Consider the following 21669-nt stretch of genomic DNA (forward strand, 5'->3'; position numbering starts at 1 on the left):
ACCATCAAACATAATATGAAAATAACGCAGGGAACGTCATGCACAAAAAGGGGCTAGTCTCATACAGCCAAAGCTAGGTAGCAGATTTGGTAAGCTCAGAGGAGCACCATGCACCCCAGAGCTTATCATACTTGGCTGGGCAACCTCTATGTTCAAACACGTGTTTTTCATATTGCAACACCTGATTAACCAAATGTAACCACATACGTACTAATGGAGGAGCAGGTTGAATCCACTTGAGGGCAACAGCCTTATGTGCCATAAACAAGGACTCCTGTAGCAAGGTCCAAGCATGTCTCAGCCACTGCTCCTTATCCAGCACCCCCAGCAGACACACCATGGGTGTGCACGGCACTGTGTCAGACAGAACTGAGGAAAGAACCTCAGTCACCCTCCGCCAGTACCACGCAATGACCGGGCACTGCCACATAACATGCGCAAAGTCCGCACGCGGGTGAGTACACCTGGTGCATGCAGGAGTCGGGAGTCTATGCATGGCATGCAGCCGGACCGGGATCAAATAAGATTGGTGTAACATGTAGAGATGAATCAGCCTGTTAACAGCCGGAGAAACCGAGAGGTACGTCAGACACGCCTCCTCCCAGTCCTCATCCGACAAATCAGGGATCAGTTGCTGCCACTTGGTACGCACCACCAGCGGATTACTATTAACTGTGGCCGATAACAGATGCAAATAAATCGTGGAGATAAGGCCCCTAGGTCCCTGAGAGCGCAAGATGCCAATTAGTGGATAATCGGAGAGAATAACCTTGTTTGAGCCAAACTGGGAGTGGAGTGCATGGCGAAGCTGGAGATACCTATAGAAGGTGCTATGGGGGAGATCACATTTGTCCTGTAGCGACTGGAAGGTGGCAATCGTATTCCCCACATAGACATCCCCCAAGGTAGAGATTCCCCTACACTCCCAGAACCTAAAATCCAGAAACGATTATAGACCAGGCAACATTGGATTATGCCAAATAGGTAGGGCAACCACAGTGTCGCCAGCGTCAGCAATCTTCTTAGCCTCCCGCCACACCGCCCTAGCTAGCGTGAGAATTGGGACCGAACGCCCTCCCAGAGCCCTTGCTGGGGCCTCCAGTGCCACCAACAAGTGCTCCAGCCTCAACACCCTGGCAAGATAGTATTCAACAACAGCTGGAGTAGTCTGATATAACCAGTCAGTCAAATAGCGTAACTGTCCTGCCAAATAATAGTAGTACAGATTGGGCAGTGCCATACCTGCCTCCAATTTTGGGCGCTCCAGCGTGGAAAGTTTTTTTAAGCTTACGTCTAGTATTATTCCATATAAAAGACACAAAAAGCGAGTCCAGGGATTTAAAAAATGATTTAGGAACCGGGACAGGTACGTGGGAAGTCACATAAAGACATTTAGGCAACAAGATCATCTTGATGAGGTTTATCCTACCCGCCACCAATAAAGGGAGCCTAGACCATATCCCAAGCTTGTGCTTAACCACCTGTAGCAGGGGATCTAGATTAGCCCGCAGGGCATCCGATGGGGACCGCGTGATAATGATACCCAGATACTTAAATGAGGATACCACCCGGAGGGGAGTAAGGGGGTCACCCGCCACAGTAGCCCTAGCATCAAATAGCATCAGCGCAGACTTCTGCCAGTTAATTTTCAGGCCAGAATAGGTGCCAAAGCCATCAATAATGTGCATCGCAGCCGGCAGTAAAGTGGAAGTGTCCCGAAGATACAAAATAAGATAGTCCGCGTAGAGCCCAATGACGTCAGTCCTGTCACCCATAGCAATGCCCCGCAATAGAGGAGACTGCCGAAACCTCAATGCCAAGGTCTCAATAGCCACCGCAAATAACAATGGGGATAATGGACACCCCTGTCTAGTACCTTGATGTAGCTTAATAGATGGGGACAGTAAACCATTAACCAGGATATGGGAGGTGGGATCTCTATAAAGGATCGAGACCCAGGCCTGAAACTTAATCCCGAGACCAAAGGAGCGCAATGCCACCATCAGAAACCGCCACTCAATCGAATCAAAGGCCTTAGCAGTATCCAATGAGGCCAGTGCGCAGGACTCCGGGAAAGACTTTTTGAGTTGTAAAATCGTCTGTGTCCTCGGAATATTAATAGACGTGGACTTACCAGGCATAAAACCGGTTTGATCCGGGTGAATAATATCAAGAATCACAAGATTAAGGTGTTTAGCCAAGATTTTCGCCAAAATTTTGTAATCAGTATTCAATAGGGAAATTGGGCGATATGAGGCACAGTCCGTCAAGTCTTTATCAGGTTTGGGGATGAGAACCACTGTGGCCGAGTACATGGAGGAGGGCAGCCTACCCTCCCTAAAAGCAGTGAAATAAACCTGGGTTAGGACAGGAGCAAGGACATCCAAATATCGACAATAGACCTCTAGGGGCAGGCCATCGGGTCCAGGGGCTTTACCCTTACCCAAAGAAGTAATCCCCTCCCTAACCTCGTCCTCTGTGATATCCGCCTCTAACCCCTCACTCTGTTCCTGTGACAAGGTGGGAAATAACAAGTCTGACAGGTAAGCGTCTATGTCGTCACTAGTAAAGGTCAAAGTGGAGGTATAACGGCGGTGGATTTATTAGGCATAAAACCTGCCTAATCTTCATGGACAATATTGGTAATAACTTTGTTTGTTTAGTCCAGAACTTTTGCTAGTATTTTAATGTCAGATTATAGTAAAGATATAGGCCTATACGAGTTGGGTTCTATGGGGGAATTGTCAGGTTTCAGAAGTAAAATAATGCTAGCCCTATACATGGACGGCGGTAACCGACCACATCTGCGAGCGTCATTGAAAACCTTCGGTAATCTTTGTATAAGTGTCTCAGTGTATTTCTGAAAAACCTCCAGAGGTAACCCATCATCCCTGAGAGCCTTGAAGGCAGGAAAAGAACTGCCGCTTCCTGAAGTTCCTCCACCGTAAAGGGAGCTTCTAAATTCGCTCTATGTACGTCGGAAAGTTTAGGCAGGTCAATAGAATGCAGATATATTCTGCAAGGACCACATTAGAATATGAGACTGTAGATGCATACAGCTCAGAGTAAAATCGTACTAGTTCTGTCACGACTGCTACTTGAGACTTTGCCAAGACCCCTGTTGGGGAGTTTTAAGGCTCCTATTACCTGTGCCGCTGGGCGTACATTCACAATCTTTGCCAGGAGGTGGCCAATCTGATCCCCCTCCTCATAAAACGTGACATTAGAAAAAAAAATCTTTTCCTTTCTGCTTTGGAGGAAATAAGATTAGTTAAGGCATCTTGGGCGGATAACCAGGCTACTCTAGATTCATCAGTGGGCTGTGCCACATAAACCGCTCACGCTCCCGAATATGTCGAGTAAAGAGCTGTTCATAAGTTTTAGAGGTTGTTTTAATGCAATTCACTGCGGCAATGAGGACCCCCATAAATAACATTTAAAAGCATCCCATTGAAGTAGGATGTCTGCATACCTATCGTTATCCATAAAGAAAGAAAATAGATATGCTATGGTCTATATCATTATTGGCAGGCAATAGTTTTAGCCAATAAGTGTTTTAAACGCCAAGGGTCTTTAGGTAGGTTGATCCTCGGTTTAGCTGTGATCCAGCATAATAAAGGGGAGTGATCTGAGACCCCTCTCTAAACATATTGCACGTTAGTCATCAAATTGACTGATTGTGCATTCCCTAAGCAAAGGTCTATGCGAGATAAAGATCCATGGGTCTTGGAATAGCATGAGAATTGACTATCGGTAGGGTTTTTTAGTCTCTAGACATCTATCTAAGACATTTCCTTCAGGAAACATGAGAGGGGGGTACCCCTAGACATGGGTCCTAATAGGGGAAGGGGGTGCCTGTCTAGGGTTGGGTTTAGCACTCAATTAAAGTCCCCCATGATAAATATCGCGGCATCTAGCTTATCCATTAGGAATGCCACCATTTCCCTCAGCACCAGCATGGAAATAGGAGGGGGTGGTATATAGACCACAGCCAACACACGTCAAAGCAAACAGTTTGCAATACAAAAACACATATCGCCCCTCCAGATCAAAGGTTTTCGCCATTTCCTGATAGTCCAGCGCTTTGTGAATAAGGACGCACCCCCCCCCCCCTGAAATAAGAGGTGTGTGTGGAGTGGTATATCTCCCGTGTTCAGGAATAGTTCATACAGCTAAGGGTCTCCTTGCTGATATGCGTTTCCTGGAGGCCAATAATAGCCAGCTGATATCTGCGCAGAACAGAGTTAACCATTGCCCTTTTCAAAGGGTCGTGTAGTCCCCTGACATTCCAGGAGATTGGAGATATTTTAGTCATAACCTGGAGTACAGGAAAGCATATGTAGAATGACAACCAAAAGGCAAATGTGCCAGCGTGTATAGTAAGGTAATCATAGGTGTCTCCTAACCTTTGCATTAGTAGGTCATCTTCAGAATAGTTGAAAATGGCAAAGTTTAGAACACAAAAAAAACAAACAAGGAAGGGTTGGATACCATATAGCTCGGCTTTGGATAGCCAGCAATAGGTATAACTTGGAAAGTTGCCAACAGGGTGTAATCCTTCATAAAATAACGCCCACCATTTGGGCCAACACCAGTAAACTGAAATTAGAAAGTATAGTACTCTTGTGAAGATGGTAACGTCCTCTCGGAAGCCTACCTTTAGTAAAATGAAAACTGTGTCTCCGGGGTGTATAATAAGCCCCATTCAGAGTAAAATTTTCTTGACTTGACATAGGTTTCCCAACAGACACCTCTCCTCAGGTTTCAGCAAATTCACGTTGCCTGGCACGTAACAACTGCTTGTTAACATCCAGCCAATTTGCTGCATCTTTGGCTGTGTTAAAGAAATTAACTTGGCCTCTGGCAGTAACTCATAGATGCTCCGGATATAACATTGCATATGGTAGGTTCAGACGTTGGAGGCGCTGTTTAAATTCTTGAAACTTAGCGTGCTTTTTCTGTACCTCGGCAGAAAAGTCAGGGTAGAAGGAAACCCTTACCCCGTTATACTGGTATAAAATATTTCTCTCTGGCCAGCCTGAGCACTTTTTCTCTGTCACGATAGTGCAATAGACGTGCTAGGATGGGACGGGGCTCAGTACCAGCAAGAACCCTGGTAGGGTTACGATGAGCTCTTTCTATTGTGAAAAGGGGGGAGAATGCATCCTTTCTGACTATTTCTAGGAGCCATTTTTCAGTGAATTCTGTGGGGTCACGAACCTCAACCTTCTCTGGTAAACCTACAATCCGTATGTTTTTCGTCTCAGATGATATTCAATGTTGTCCATCTTATTACTTAAAGCTTTTGCCAGGGTAGTCAGGGTTCACTTATTAGAAAGTGCAGCTTATCTTCCACATCACTGATACAGCCTTCTACCGCTGTTTTTCTCTCTCGCATTTTCTGGAGGTCTTGTCACAGGAGAGACACCACCTCTGTAAGACCCCTAGCCGCTCCTTAACAGTGTTACAGATGCAGTACACTGATGGACAGCCTTTAAGATTTGGCTTAGTGTGGGTTGATTGTCTCTCTCTTGTAGGTCTACAGGGTCTGCATTACATGTATCTGGAGGGGATGTAGAGACAGTCCCAGCGCCTGTGCCTAGCCCCAATCCCTGCATCAAGTAATTTTCCTCCATCACCTCATTAACTCCTGACCCCTGGGCACCAGACAGCTTTTGGGTGTACTATATCATATCTTTGGGGACATCCTTGCGGTTACAATTACCCACTTCGCTGCCTTGCTCCTTCAGGTTTTCAGCGCCTCGTGGTGTGCCTTTCTGCTGTGCTGTGGCCGCGCCATATTGGGATTCCAAGGCTGCCCAGTCCTCCTTGCCTTTTCTGGTCGTCATCGCACGCAGCGATGCGGGAAAGGTATCCACTGATTCTTTGGGGTAAGCAGAGTAAACTGCTGTCAGTTACACCCAGATCAGGTGCCGAAGGAAGGATCAGTGACAGGATCTTCAACGGGAGCTCCGTGTAGCTGATCCGCTCACATGCCTGATTCGGCCACACCCCCACAGTCGCACTTTGTCACTGATTACCACCATTACTGGTATAGTATCTTGATCACTATCAGAATTATAGTGGTGTCCCCAAAAGTATTGTGTCCACAAAAACACAGTTTGGCTTTTACCAAAGACATGCAGCAGAATATATTTTGGCCTAAATTTATGAAGAAATTTTGATTTTATTGAACATGCTTTATAACGGAAAGTAGAAAATATATAATTTTTTTTTTTTTTTTTTAAATTTTCTAAGGAAACGCAGCTTAACATGAATTAAAGGTTCCATCCCTGCAGAATTGTTGTTCAGTGTTTGTTTACTTCAGTGTAATGTTTTAAAATGGAACTAAACAGTCCTATTTACAGCCAGGAAAATTGCCATTTATGCCTATTAGATTTTCAGTTGTCATGGTGCTGCATATGTGATGTATATGATACCAGCAATTTGATGGATTTACAGTTTGGTTGGGAGAGAACATAAGCACACTAGTAAATGTGACATTTATAATTTAGGACATGACTTGAATGTAACTGTTTTGGGAAACTGTTAAATCCGTGCATTTAATTTCACTTTAACCTAGCAGTTTCTTAATTCTCTTTATGCCACGAGGTAAAATATCTTTATACCATAGATACCAACATCATTTTTTTTTATTTATTTTGTGGAGTATGGCACCCTGTTATAATGGCCATGGAGAACATTTTCTGGCAGTTACAAACTTGGCTGGTGAAAAGGGCCTCTGAATCCAGAAAAACAATTCGGCTAAGATTCTTTGACGTTCAAATTTCAGTTGTTGCCTAAAGCTGACTGCAAACGTTTGTCACCTGATAATACCTTTTTATTTTCAAAAAGATTAGACAGTGGTCAGGCTGGTTTTGAGGTGCCTTTACCCGGTGCAGGTAACATTGGTCCTGAATAGTGATGGGCTCAGATGTGTTTGGGATCGTAATCCCAACCCACCTGAGCAATTCTGCCAGGAATCCATCACTGCACACCACCAATCATAGGCAGTGAGACATTTCCTGGTCCGCAGCTGCACAGACTGGGAAATGCCTCACTGCCTATGATTGGTGGTGTGCAGTGTTTGCTTTCTGGTGGGATTGCTCAGGTGGGTTGGAATTACAATCCCGAACACGCCTGACTACATCACTAGTACATCACTAGTCCTGAACTGGCCAGATTGGGTTGTGCTCACTTCATACAAAGGAAATTGCAACCTAAATAAAGCACATTATCCGCAATGCTGTTCCATTTATTTGGTGTGTGTTACTGAACTTTTGAACAAATCCAACATTCTTCAGTCTGGCCTTCTAAAAAAAATCACAGCAAAAAAAAATTCTTTCTCCGCTTTCCATTGCATAGGGGTGAGTCTATAGAAGATACTTGCACAATCAAAAACTAGTGGCCCAAAAGTATTTATCGGTACGCCATGGCCATTTTATTTAGAACTGTCTCTGGTATGCAATAATAACATTATTTCCTTTATACATTTGCAGGGTGTAAGTGAGCCTGCACCGTTCTCAGATCAAATACAGATTGACCACGAAAAGCCATACACGAGAGTAACAATGGAAGAAGCAAAGAGGGGAACACCACGTAAGTATTTATATTTTTACAACCTAAGTAAGGACACCCATGGAAGCAATGTGAATATCCTGTTTCGGCTATGACCACAGCAACTATGTAGGACCGTTGATCAGTGTAACTACACCTCAAGCCACAGCCAATCACAGTTAGAATCACGCCCCTAGGGACACACACAGCCCCTCCCTCTCAAATAAAGTTAACCCCTTCACTGCCAGTGTAATTTTATAGTAACAGTGCATATGTATAGCACTGATTACTGTAGAAATGTCACTGGTAACCCCAAAAGTGTCAAAAATGTCAGTCAGGGGTCCAATCTGTCCGCCGCAATGTCGCAGTACCGCAAAAAAATCGCAGATCGCCGCCATTACGCGTTAAAAAAAACAAACAACAAAAATGACAAAAATCTTTCCCTTTGTTAGTAAACGCGATAACTTTTGCGCAAACCAATCAAAATACGCTTTTTGCGATTTTTTTTTTTTTTTTTTTACCAAACAGATGTAGCATAAAACAAATTGGCCGAAAATGTTAAAAAATTTAGATTTTTACTTTTTTTTGGGGGGGGAATTTCATATAAAAAAATGTGAAAAATATTGTTATTTTTGCAAAATTGACGCTCTTTTTTTGTTTATAGCGCGTGATCAAAAAATCGCACAGGTGATCAAATACCGCCAAAAGAAAGCTCTGTTTGTGGGAAAAAAAGGACGTCAAATTCGTTTAGGTACAGCGTCGACCGACCGCGCAATTGTCCAATAAAGTCACGCAGTGCCGAATCGCAAAATACCCCCTGGTCGGAATGGGGGTAAAATCTTCCGGGGCTTAAGTGGTTAAGTTGTAAATCACTCTGTAGCACATGGTTCCAGCACCATATTCTTTCAGCTCTAACTTCACTAAAATGAAGTTATAAATGTTATGCTACAGCATGAATGTCTAATACTGTATCTTCGAGATGTTTTATACATTCTGACATTTTAAAGTGATGTTAAAGGGTTTTTTTTTTTTTATAATAGCAAACATGTCATAGTTGCCTGCTCTCTGCAATGATTTTGCACACTGCAGCCCTGATCCTTCTCATCTTGGGTCCCCCCGCCAGCTCTCCTTGCTCTTTCCTTTGCTAAGTGCCCCTAATAGGAAGCTGTTTGCAATGCAGCCACTCGTGTGTGTGCTCACTCCTCAGCTCTGCGTCCATAGGAGACACAGAGCAGGGCGTGGCCCTGTCCTTGTTCCCACCTCACTGACTGTGATTGATAGCAGTGGGAGCCAATGGCTCCCTCTGCGGTGTCTGAACCAGTGAGGATGGAGAGAGCAGAGAGAGCCTCTGCTCTCATGCACATTGCTAGAGTCCTTCTGTAATTTTGCACTGCGATGATTACATAAGAGATCCATTTATCCGTCTTCTAGTCCCAACTGCAAGTTGTTCCCTCAGCCATGTCACCAATGCACAACATCCTCCATAACCCAATGTTTCACCTCTTTTCTCATTGTTCACACCAGCTTCTGTCACAGCTGTATACATACTGTCTGCAATAACATTACTGGCTCACCCCTGTTTTTGTCTGGGGTAAATTCTCTGGAATCTCCCTCATCCTTCCATTTTATGATTTCTGACAGATCTCCTCTACCCCGGTGTATGCATTTCTTCTTTTTTTTTTTTTTTGGCAACTCCCTCACCATACTACATTCTTTACCTATTTTGCTAATAGTTCATGATCAAATCATAAGCATTCTCCTTTATCGGTTGTCCATAATCAGATCCCACTGCCTTCTCTCTTTTTTACCAGTCCATAATCCCAGTCCCTTGTGCCCTAACTCTCACTTCTCCCTATCCTGGTCAGCTCATGCCCTGCCTCCCCTATTTTCCTTCTTTCCATGGCCAGAGCATGCTCAGTTCCAGCTTCTATCTTAGTTGTCTAGGATCCTATACTGACCAGCTCCATTTTTAGATTACTCTTGACCAAATAACTTGTGTGGATAGGCAGTAATGCATACTGGTGTATTATGAGTTGCTCAGTGACCATTAGTAATGTGCTCATGACATGAAGGTTAATGACCAATCGTGATACAACACAATTTATTTTAACATTAAGAACTTTCTTTTCAAATCACAGTACTGATTCAACAAGCCACTCTTCACCGCAGTATTTATTAACAGTCTACCATAATAAGTACTGTTTTTCTCATTATTACATTGCTTATCTGTTATGAGTCTCCAGCCACTTTGTGTCAATAAATGGCACTTTTCTCTAGAACATAAATGGTGACAAGGAAGTTGAAATTCATCTACATTATCTGAAATCATTTGTGCCAAATCTTACAGTAACTGCAGTGTAGTGCTTTTACTGGAAATCTGCTAAACGGCACTCAAAGGTCCTGCAACATCTCATTGATCTCATCTGTTGCTCCACCAAGGAAAAAAAAATGAGAATTACTTGTCTGTCCACACACAAAATGTATGTCTGGCAAGTCTCAACCTTGCATACTATTTTTTGGGCTGTTCAACACCTGCTCAACTTCATTTGTGTGAGGTTACTGCCATGGATGCAGCCTAGGGGTTAGGTGTGGTCATTGCCTTCCATATGGCACTCATAACTACAGTGGTGTGCTTTTACCACTTGAGAGAGTTGTCAACATAACATGCAAGTTCACAGTATACTTGCAGATTATGGTGCGCAGCTACCTTCTGCCATGCTGTCCTTCCATGATGCGTCCAGGATTTTGATACTGCTGTGCCCCTGCCAACGATTCTTCGTGGTATTTCTCTTTGGCTGTTGGATGGCCCCTGATGTTGTAACTTCTGTGCAAGATGAGAACAGAGCCAGGCTGTACACTGATAATAGATGAAATTATGGTCAGAGGCAGTGGTAATAGTACAGGTTTTAGTTGAAGAGGTATTGCACAAGATAATGAGATACTGGGGACATGATAGGCTGGCCACACATGGATTGAAATTTGGCCAGTTCAGGAGGAACCAGATGAATTTTGATCCATGTATGAGTACTGTGGTTTTACAGAAGATAAATTACTTACTGATCAACTTCTGTACAACCACCCAGTCATATTTTCCCTGCTCCATCAGCGCTGCAGGCTATGGACTGCAGTGCTGATCTGTGTAATTTGATGGTGGGGTATTCCCTCATTCACCTTGAATGTGTGGATGAGAGAACCAGGTCTTTTCCTTTTTTTTTCTTTTTTTTTTTGTATGGGCTGCCTTACAGTGCGGCTAGCAAAGATCACTGTTATTACCTTTTTTACTTTTTACCAATCATTGTGCACACTAGAGCACTGGGGTCTGGGGTATACATTAATAAATGCCCCTTGATAGCTACCAACCAACACTTTGCATAGCTTCGATCAGTCAAATCCACCTGTCACTGACAGCGTCAGTCCCCTTTAATGATTGAGGCACAGAGAAACTTTGTTTTTTCGGCGGTGACCTAGTGATCACATGCAAGTTGAAACCTTTGCTCAGAAAAGAAAACAATTGATGTCATTGCAGCCTGTAAATAGCAGTGTGCTTCTGTTTGATACTGTACATATCTGATACAAGTATAGTACGGTTAAACAATAACCAGCAGTGTTTTAAAAAAATATATACAGAACAGAGCATGAGTTTTATTAAAACTTATTAAAAAGCTAATTTTAAATTTTACGGTATAGCCAGATTAAATGACTGCAACATTTAGCCTAGACATCTAGGCTTTAATGACCTCTGGTCCCAGAAGGGTTAACATTCTTTAAAAGTTGAGTACACTGTATTGCAGCATTTCATCATAACTGTTCCACTGCTGTACTCATGTTACATAAAGGCTAAGAGCTTTTCATAATACAACAGACATTTTAGAAGAAAATACCCAGATTCATTCCAAAACTATATCCACCTTAAAAAATTTGCCATGTCCGTTTATATACAGGTGCATCTCATAGATTAGAATTTTGTCAAAAAGTTAATTTAGTTCAGTAATTCAGTTCAAAAAGTGAAACTCCATATATTTTTATATAGATGTGTTGCACACAGAGGGATATATTTCAAGCATTTTTTTTCTTTTAATTTTTGATGATTATGGCTTACAGCTAGTGAAAACCCAAAATTCATTATCTCAGAAAATTGGAATAATACGTAAGGCCAATAAAAAAAAAAAAAAAGAAAAAAAAAAATGTTGGCTTATTGAAAAGTATGTCCATGTACAGTATAGTTTGCACTTAATACTTGGTCAGGGCTCCTTTTGCATGAATTACTGCATCAATGCAGTGTGGCACAGTGGACCAACACCAGCGGATTGGATTCTGTACCTCTCCACTCTTCTTTCAGACTCTGGGACCTTTCATTTCCAAACGAAATGCAACATTTTCCACAGTCCATAATGATATGGGGAGCCATGTCATCTGCTGGTGTTGGTCCACTGTGTTTTATTAAGTCCAAAGTAGAGAAATGCCTGTTTTCGGTAATGCGATATATCGCGGTATTGCATACACATGGTATTGTTATTGTGGTCATTTTTAAAATACCGAGTTTTTTCTGTTCTGCCTGGCTGCCCCCGCGTCTCCCCGCAATTTCTGGGCTTCCGACTCAGCTCTCCTTTACTAGAACGGAGCCGCTACTTCCTGTATAGGTCTGGCTCACAGGCGGAGTGATATCAGATGCATTCCGCCTGTGACAGGAGGAGCCATACACAGAAAGCAGCGGCTTTGCTCTATACTGCAGCTTCATGCTTCCTCCCAGGCTCAGACAGACAGACACCGTGCCACTGCCCACTACAAGCAAATCTCTGCAAGTACCTACCCACTACTATTACTATATACTGTCACTGTGTGTATATGTATATATATATTATATGCACAGGCATAGCAGCCCACATTACATTATTATATAGTCATCAAGCAGTGTCTAGCCTACCTGGTGATGACTGGTCCTGGCGCTGAGCTCTGATCTGATGGCCTGGTCATTAAGGGGGAAAATCCTTGTGGTCCAGAAGTGGTTAAACCTGCAGGAGGACCGGTGTTGATATTTATAAATTACTTTACTTTTGCTTTAGGCCTCGTTCACATGTATGTGGGTTTGGGGGCCCACATTTGAACAGACATAGCAGCCCATTGATTCGAATGGGCTTGGGCTGCTATGCCTGCATTCTCGGCTGAAAAAATGTGCATGCAGAATTTTAAAAAATGCAGTGGCTGTGAAATCCATCCTGCTTTTGCACCATGCGACTTACCTGCAGTTCCTGCACACGAAAACTGTTTTTAAATGCCGGGCACACGTATATATAAATACTCAGAAAGCTTGCCAGAGCAGGAACTGCAGGTAAGTCGCATGGTGCAAAAGCAGGATGGATTTCAAGGCCACTGCATTTCTTTAAATGCGTTATACACCTTTTTTCTGCAGAAAACAAGGGCATAGCAGCCCATTCAAATCAATGGGCTGCTTTGCCTGTGCAAATGTGGGCCGCATACATATGAACCAGGCCTAAAGCAATAGTAAAGTAATATTATAAATAAAAACACAGGCCCTCCTGCAGCTTTAACCACTTTTGGACTGCAAGGATTTGCCCCCTTAATGACCAGGCTATTGGATCAAGGCCACTTGAAATTATGTAATCATATAATTGAATACCCTGATAATACCATATACCGTGGCAAAACCTTAAATAATCGCAGCATGGAAATCTGATTACCGTCACATGCCTAGTCCAAAGTCAGCACAGCCCTCCACCAGGAATTTCTAAAGCACTTCATGCTTCCCTCTGGTGACCAGCTTTATGGAGATGCTGATTTCATTTTCCATCAGTACTTGGCACCTGCCCACACTGCCAAAAGTACCAATACCTGGTTTATTGATCATGGTTTCACTGTGCTTGATTGGCCAGCAAACCTGACCTAAACTTCATAGAGAAGATGAGAGACCCCAGACCCAACAATGCAGACGAGCTGAAGGCTGCTATCAAAGTAACCTGCACTTCCATAACACCTCAGCAGTGCCACAGGCTGATCGCCTCCATGTGACATGGCATTGATGCAGTATTTCATGCAAAAGGGTCCCCGACCAAGTATTGAGTGCATACTATACTGTGCATGGGCATACTTTTTAGTAAGCCAACATTTTCTGTCCTAAACTTTTTTTCTCTGTCGCTCATTGACAGACGTAGTCTTCTTGATTCACAAGAACTGGGTTATGTTGTCTCCGCGGGAGTAGGACTAGGCAGAAAGAAAAAACGTTCTGGCTCCACCCTAGGGGCAGTCCCAGAGGGTATATCCTCCCTCTCTCTGCTACAAGGCATCAGTTTTTTTCTGTCTAGTCAGGAGTAAGGACCTAAGTTCCTTGCTGGGATCTCTGGTCCTGGCAAGATTTTTTTCTTTTTTGAAAAAATATTTTTTAGGTAGTTTTTTCTCCAGTGTTTTTTCCTGTGAGATCTTCAAGCAAATACGCCGGACTGGGCGACACTAGTGGTCACCCCAGCCGGCCTATGAGCGCGCGCAGACCATTGCATTGCGCTTGGTCGGCCGCGACACATTCAAGTAAGTATGCGGGGCCGGGCGACGGGCTGGATGTTGAGATCCAGTGGTCACCCCGGTTTCTGCCTACGAGCGCGTGCAGACCAGAGCTCCGCGCTGGGTCGGCCGCGACGGAGTCCCATTGGAGGGACTGACCTTGCGAGTTAAAAGTCTCGCTTGGACGCCAGGAACCAGAGAGTCGAGGCGTCCGGAGTGGTCCACAACCCCCCACCCCGGTGGAGAGGGTATTGTGAAGAGAGGGTGCCTGTCGGTTCGGTATGGTGAGTAAACCTTCCCTTTTTTCCTTGTTATGAGGCAGTATAAATTATGGGCCCCTCCATACATGGTCAGTATCTGTCTGACACTAAAAGTCCCCCTTGTAAATACAGCATGTGTTTGGTGGGAAGTGGACTTGGTTTGAGAGCTAACACTCTACCCAGCAGACTGTAGTATTACAGCAGACATAGGAGGTATAATCCTACCTTAATTGTAGTGTACCTCCTGCAGATCGATAAACCGCCATTTAGCAGAGATGCAGGTGGATGTGCTGGGAAAAACGATTTCGGCAGTCCGCCGCCATTTTGCCGTAGACCGGGTGCATGAATGTCCTCAGGTCACGCCGACCGCCATGTTTTTGGAGTCTATTGTCTCCTGTATGGGGGCGGCCATGTTTGATGAGCCCAGCTACCTCGTGGAGAGCTGGGAACGCCAGAAGGCGTACACAGGGGGCGGAGCCACGTCCTTCTACCCGGGAAAACGAACACAGCTCTTTCCAGTCTGTAAAAGACAGACGCTGACTGCAGTTGGTTGGAAACTTCTCTGCATCGGGTGGTGAGCCTTGAGGGTCCCTCTCTCTCTCTCTGTGGGGATCGAGAAGCAGGTACTCTGAGGGGCGCTATTGCGCTAGGGGGATACACATAAAAAAAAAAAAAAAAGAGGTATTTTTTATTTAAAAAAAAAAAAAAAAGTTTTTGTTTTTTCGGGCAGAGGTGTCCTGAATTAACATGGACCCTGCCACTCATGTATCTCCACCGGATCCCCTCGAGGTGTCTGCAGGATCCTCCAGCACCCCACTGACGGTTGAATCATTGTCAGCTATTATGGAAACTTTTGTGTCCCGGGTGGAAGTGGCTTGTCAGGGACAGGGCGCAAGAAAGCGACCCCTGCCTAACCCCTTATTATCTGAAACTTCGGATTCAGAATCTGAGCCTATTTCTGCAGTTGCAGGTACTTCATCTGGGATTGGTGTCTCGGGTACTGTCTCTTCAGACAGTGAGGAGTTGGTAAACGCACTCATTGTATCTGTTCAAGAAACCTTAAGATTACAGGGTATTCCGTCGGAAATAGCTGAAACTGAAATCCCCTTTGGGACTAAAAAACGCATCAAAGTAGCGAAGGTTTTTCCATTGCCCAAATGTTTTGGCAATCCAATCAAAGAAGAATGGAGTCTGCCAAAACGCACTTCTGCTATTTCTAAACGCATTAACAGGCGTTATCCGTTTGAGGAAACCCTCATTAAGAAATGGACAGAACCACCTGTGGTGGATTCACCAATTGCTAGATTGAATAAAGCCACTGTGTTCCTTTAGAAGACGCTCCGTCTTTTAAAGATCCAGTGGATCGCAAGATAGAAGCTATGTCTCGCACCATGTTTTCCTTGATTGGATCAGCTTTCAGACCAATAATTGCTATTGGACTGGTTTCGCAGACTGTAACTGAATGGACCAAGTGGTTGCGCCGGGACTTAGAAGAAGTCCCTCAGGCGGTATCAGATTTGTTGGAACAAATGATACAGGGGTTACAGTTTGTGTGTGATGCGGCGTTAGACGCCACTCCATTATTGGCGCGAACATCAGTTTCAGCAGTGGTTCTCAGGCGTACACTGTGGCTAAAAGGTTGGTTAGCCGACCAAGGTTCCAAAAAAGCATTGGCTAATATCCCCTTTTTAGGAGAGCGTCTATTTGGAGCCAACTTAGATGAGATCATTAAGGATCTCACGGGAGGAAAGAGCACCTTTTTACCGCAAAATGTTAAAGGTAAAGGACCTCGTCAAAGACGAGGGCCTTCTTTCTCTGCTCACAAAAAGTTTTTTCGTCCCGCGGATGAAAAAATTAAGTCCTCCAAAGCTCCTTCAGGAGGCTTCAGGGGACGTTGGTCGGGCAAGCAAAAGCCCGCCCCCTCCAGACCTGAAGATAAATCGTCCAAAGCCTGAAGGTGCGCCCCCACCCATAACTGGGGTGGGGGGACGTCTTCGCCGGTTCCCGGATCCATGGCTTTCCAGAATCGTCCAAAGCCTGAAGGTGCGCCCCCACCCATAACTGGGGTGGGGGGACGTCTTCGCCGGTTCCCGGATCCATGGCTTTCCAGAATCCCGGACAAGTGGGTTTGCGAAGTCATAAGGTCAGGGTACAAGATCGAGTTTCGATCTCACCCACCGGCGCGATTCTTCCCTTCCAATATCCGACTATCCCTGGATCGTCTAGAAGATCTACGGAGAGCAGTCACGGATTTACTACAACAAGGAGTGGTAGTCCACGTTCCTTGGACAGAACGTTTTCAGGGGTTTTATTCAAACCTATTTACAATACCCAGGAAAGAGGGCAAAGTGCGTCCAATTCTGGACTTAAGGGCACTCAATTCCTTTCTCAACATAAGAAAATTCAAGATGGAATCCATTCGCACAGTAGCAGCCTTCCTGCATCCAGGGGATGTCCTAGCGTCCATAGACATCAAGGACGCCTATCTTCACATTCCCATTTTCGCAGGACATCAGCGGTTTCTACGCTTTTCCGTAGAAGAGAACCACTATCAGTTTGTGGCGTTACCTTTCGGTCTCGCCACGGCTCCTCGGGTCTTCACGAAGGTGTTGGCCCCAATGTTGGCACTACTGCGCCAAAGAGGCATATCGATTCTAGGTTACCTAGACTATCTCCTGCTTCATGCAGAGTCTCCACAGACCCTGCTACAAAACATAGAAATTACTATAATTTCTTTACAGGAATTCGGGTGGCTGGTGAACCAGCAAAAGTCATTTCTGGTTCCCACCCAGAGGCTCGAATATCTGGGTCTAATTCTAGACACAGTCAGGACAAGAGTTTTCCTTCCGGTAGGGAAACTCCGGAAGATTCAATCAGCAGTCCAGTTGTTACTATCCAACAGCTGGTCTTCTCTTCGAACTTGCATGAGGGTTCTGGGGTTGATGGTGGCTTCCTTCGAAGCAGTCCCATTTGCCCAGTCCCATACCCGAATTCTTCAGCAAGAGATTCTTCTCAGATGGAATCGGAATCCGGAATCCCTGGACAATCGAATCCGATTGAGCAAACAGACCAGAGAGTCTCTGGTCTGGTGGCTTCGGTCTCCGATGCTCAGCCAGGGAAAGTCATTTCTGCCAATATATTGGACGATAGTGACCACGGATGCCAGTCTATCCGGATGGGGAGGAATTCTCGGTCAGTTATCTGTCCAGGGACTTTGGTCCCCGGAAGAATCCAGGTTGCCGATAAATGTATTGGAACTGAGAGCGATCAGACTTTATCTGATTCACTGGACCGAGCAGCTCCAGGGCAGCCCGGTTCGGATCCAGTCGGACAACGCCACGGCCGTGGCTTATGTCAATCACCAGGGGGGCACCAAGAGTGTCCGAGCGGCCAAGGAAGTGGCTTGCATTCTTCGCTGGGCGGAACGTTTTTGTTCCAGCGATCTCTGCGGTGTTCATTCCGGGGGTGGAAAATTGGCAGGCAGATTATCTCAGCCGTCAGACTCTGGATCAGGGGGAATGGTCCCTCCATCCAGAAGTTTTCCACCAGTTGTGCCTACGTTGGGGCACCCCGGATGTGAATCTGTTGGCATCACGATTCAACAGGAAAGTACAGAGATTCGTGGCTCGCTCCCGCGATCCTCTAGCAGAGACCGCAGACACACTGATCGCCCCGTGGGGGCAATACCAGCTAATGTATGCCTTCCCTCCTCTCGGTTTACTGCCAAGACTTCTTCGCAGGATAGAGGAGGAAGGAATTCCAGTAATCCTGGTAGCTCCGGACTGGCCTCGCGGAGCGTGGTACGCCGACTTGGTCAGACTGGTGGCGGACGTCCCGTGGAGACTTCCTCTCAGGGAGGACCTACTGTCTCAGGGACCGATCTTCCATCCTGCTTTACGATCGCTGGCTTTAACGGCCTGGCTATTGAGACCCAGGTGCTGAAGCAAGGGATTGTCAGCTTCAGTTATTCCTACTTTAGTTAAAGCAAGGAAAGCGACTTCCAGAAAGATTTATCATCGCACATGGAAGTCCTACATTGCATGGTGTGAACCTCTGGGGTTCTGTCCACGGTCTTATTCGGTTAGTCGAATATTAGCTTTTCTGCAACAAGGGGTTGAGCAGAAACTGGCCTTGAGTACTATCAAGGGTCAGGTCTGAGCATTAGCTATCTTCTTTCAGAAGCCTTTGGCTACTCATTCCTTGGTGCGGAATTTCATCCAGGGGGTGCGAAATCTGGCTCCGCCAGTGCGCGCGCCGTTACCACCCTGGGATCTTAATTTAGTATTGTCGGTTCTTCAGAAACCTCCCTTTGAAGATATTAGGGAGATTCCTCTACCTACGTTGTCCCAGAAGGTGGCCGCCTTGGTGGCTATCACTTTTGCACGCAGGGTGTCAGAACTGGCCGCTTTATCTTGTCGTTCCCCATATCTGGTGGTTCATAGAGATAAGGTGGTTCTTCGTCCGAATCCATCCTTCCTACCAAAAGTGGTTTCAGAATTTCATCTGAATGAAGAAATTGTATTACCTTCCCTGTGTCCTAAGCCCAGTCATCCTCGGGAGTTTGCTTTACACTCCTTGGATGTGGTCTGGGCGATCAGGGTATACTTGAAAACGACAGACTCGTTTCGCAAGACGGATTCACTTTTTGTGATCCCGGATGGACCCAAAAAGGGGTTGCCTGCATCTGCCGCGACTATTTCCAAATGGATCAGACAGACGGTGGTACAGGCTTATTCTATTAAGGGTCGGGAGCCCCCGTTCCCTGTTAAGGCGCACTCCACTCGGGCACTTAGTGCGTCATGGGCCTTTCGCCATCAGGCGTCAGTGGTCCAGGTGTGCAAGGCGGCTACCTGGTCGTCGGTGCATACCTTTACAAAACATTATAAAGTTGATGTAATGGCATCGTCTGATGCCTCGTTTGGCCGCAAGGTTTTGCAGGCCGCCATTTGAGGAGACCAGTGGTCTACCTCGAGGGTTTTTTTCCGTTGGAATTTTTATTTGAGTCTCATTCTTTGTTTATAATGAGCCTTTAAAACTTCTAGTTTGGCACCGGTTGGGCCTTCTAGATTGGATTTTGATTTCTGTCAATCCCACCCCTCATTTGTGGCACTGCTTCTGGATGTCCCAGTTCTTGTGAATCAAGAAGACTACGTCTGTCAATGAGCGACAGAGAAAATCGGATTTTTGTAAGCTCTTACCGTAAAATCCTTTTCTCTTAGCTCATTGACAGACGTAGTACCCGCCCCTCTATCGTTGGGTTGGGTTAACCGGTTGCCGACCGCCGCACGACTATATACTGCGGCGGTCAGCCCCGGCCAGGCAGAGTGACGTATTGGTACGTCACTCGCCTGTCACTGACTTGCGAGCCTATTGCGGGCGGGCGCGCGCCCGCCACGGCTCGTTCACAGACAAGTCAGTGCGTGTGACCGGCGGACTCGATGTCCGCCAGTCACACTACGATCGCTCCTGTGAAGGGAGAAAGACAGAGCGGCTTGTGTAAACAAGCTGCCTGTCAGTTCTCCCTGTGTAAAAGTGAAGATCTGTCCGTTCTACTATGTAGAACGGTTGATCTTTGCTTTTACACCAATAGGAATGTCCCTGCACAGTTAGAATCACGCCCCTAGGACACACTTAACCCCTCCCTGTTCAATAAAGTTAACCCCTTCCCTGCCAGTGTCATTTTTGCAGTAACAGTGCATATGTATAGCACTGATTACTGCAGTAATGTCACTGGTACCCCCAAAAGTGTCAAAAATGTCAGTCAAGGGTCCGATCTGTCCGCCGCAATGTCGCAGTACCGAAAAAAAAATCGCAGATCGCCGCCATTACGCGTTAAAAAAAAAAAACACCAAAAATGACAAAAATCTTTCCCTTTGTTAGTAAATGCGATAACTTTTGCGCAAACCAATCAAAATACGCTTTTTGCGATTTTTTTTTTTACCAAACATAGGTAGCATAAAACAAATTGGCCGAAAAATGTTAAAAAATTTTGATTTTTACATTTTTTTGGGGGAATTTCATATAAAAAAATGTGAAAAATATTGTTATTTTTGCAAAATTTACGCTCTTTTTTTGTTTATAGCGCGTGATCAAAAAATCGCACAGGTGATCAAATACCACCAAAAGAAAGCTCTGTTTGTGGGAAAAAAAGGACGTCAAATTCGTTTAGGTACAGCGTCGCACGACCGCGCAATTGTCCGTTAAAGTCACACAGTAAAAAATCGCAAAAAAAACCCTGGTCCTTTAGCAGCCAAATCCTCCGGGGCTTAAGTGGTTAAATTCTCTCTTGCTGCTTTGTGACAGAACTGATGCCTTGTAGCAGAGAGAGGGAGGATATACCCTCTGGGACTGCCCCTAGGGTGGAGCCAGAACGTTTTTTCTTTCTGCCTAGTCCTACTCCTGTGGAGACAACATAACCCACTACGTCTGTCAATGAGCTAAGAGAAAAGGATTTTACGGTAAGATCTTACAAAAATCAGATTTTTTTGGTGCTATGTAATATACTAATTTTCTGGGTTGTCACTAGCTGTAAGCCAAAATTAAAAGAAAGAAATGCTTGAAATACATTGCTCTGTGTGTAGAGCTTTTATATAAAATATGTGTTTTTGAATTACTAAAATAAACTTTTAGATTATATTCTAATTTTATGAGATACACCTGTATATACAGGGAGGGTATTTTTTTTATTTTTTTTAGAAAAATGTAACTCGTTATGCTAAGTGGAAGGGTCTTCCATCAATTGTTTCTAGGGAAAAAAACTGCTGGGATAAGCTGTCAGCCATCACACGATCAGGACATGAAAGTTCAGAGAGAGAGAGCTCTTTAGGCTGTTGCCCACAGCCACCTACCAGTATTTTACTTTGACTGCATGTAATCTACTGGGTTCCTAACTCAGGCCTTGAGGTCAGAAGGGGACATCAGTGATGTAGCTGATGGAGGCCTTGGTGCTTTAGACTCCAATGCCCGGGGCCAGCTTCCGTTTTTTTTTTTAGGCTAAGCTACAACATCCCTGTGACCTATTTCTGAAGGTGGAGAAAAGAAATGACTGATGTCTATAGCATAGAAGAATTCTCAACTGCACTACAAAAATGAAATTTCAAATTAGCAACAACTGTGCTTTTCCTTGCTAGCACATTCATTGATCAGCTCACCTTTGTTCTGCATGGCAGACCTAATATTATTTTGTGTTCTTTCTATGTTTCTGCAGCTGACAGACCAGTGAGGGTTTATGCAGATGGTATCTTCGACTTATTCCACTCTGGACACGCCCGAGCTTTAATGCAAGCAAAGAATCTCTTTCCGAACACATACCTGATTGTAGGAGGTAAGGCAAGGCTTT

General features: G+C 45.0%; 1 protein-coding gene across 3 annotated transcripts in view; it reads left to right on the top strand.

Moving 5' to 3' along the window:
• Positions 1 to 21669, top strand: part of PCYT1A (phosphate cytidylyltransferase 1A, choline) — a 101506-nt gene that overhangs the window by 65745 nt on the left and 14092 nt on the right. For all 3 annotated transcript variants that reach the window (XM_082252424.1, XM_082252422.1, XM_082252423.1), the window contains 2 exons: positions 7500 to 7599; positions 21538 to 21654. In XM_082252424.1, the coding sequence (XP_082108550.1) occupies positions 7500 to 7599; positions 21538 to 21654 (217 nt within the window). The remainder of the gene's footprint in view (positions 1 to 7499; positions 7600 to 21537; positions 21655 to 21669) is intronic.

Source organism: Pelophylax lessonae, assembly GCF_965119305.1.
Source record: "Pelophylax lessonae genome assembly, chromosome: 3".
Taxonomy (NCBI): Eukaryota; Metazoa; Chordata; class Amphibia; order Anura; family Ranidae; genus Pelophylax; species Pelophylax lessonae.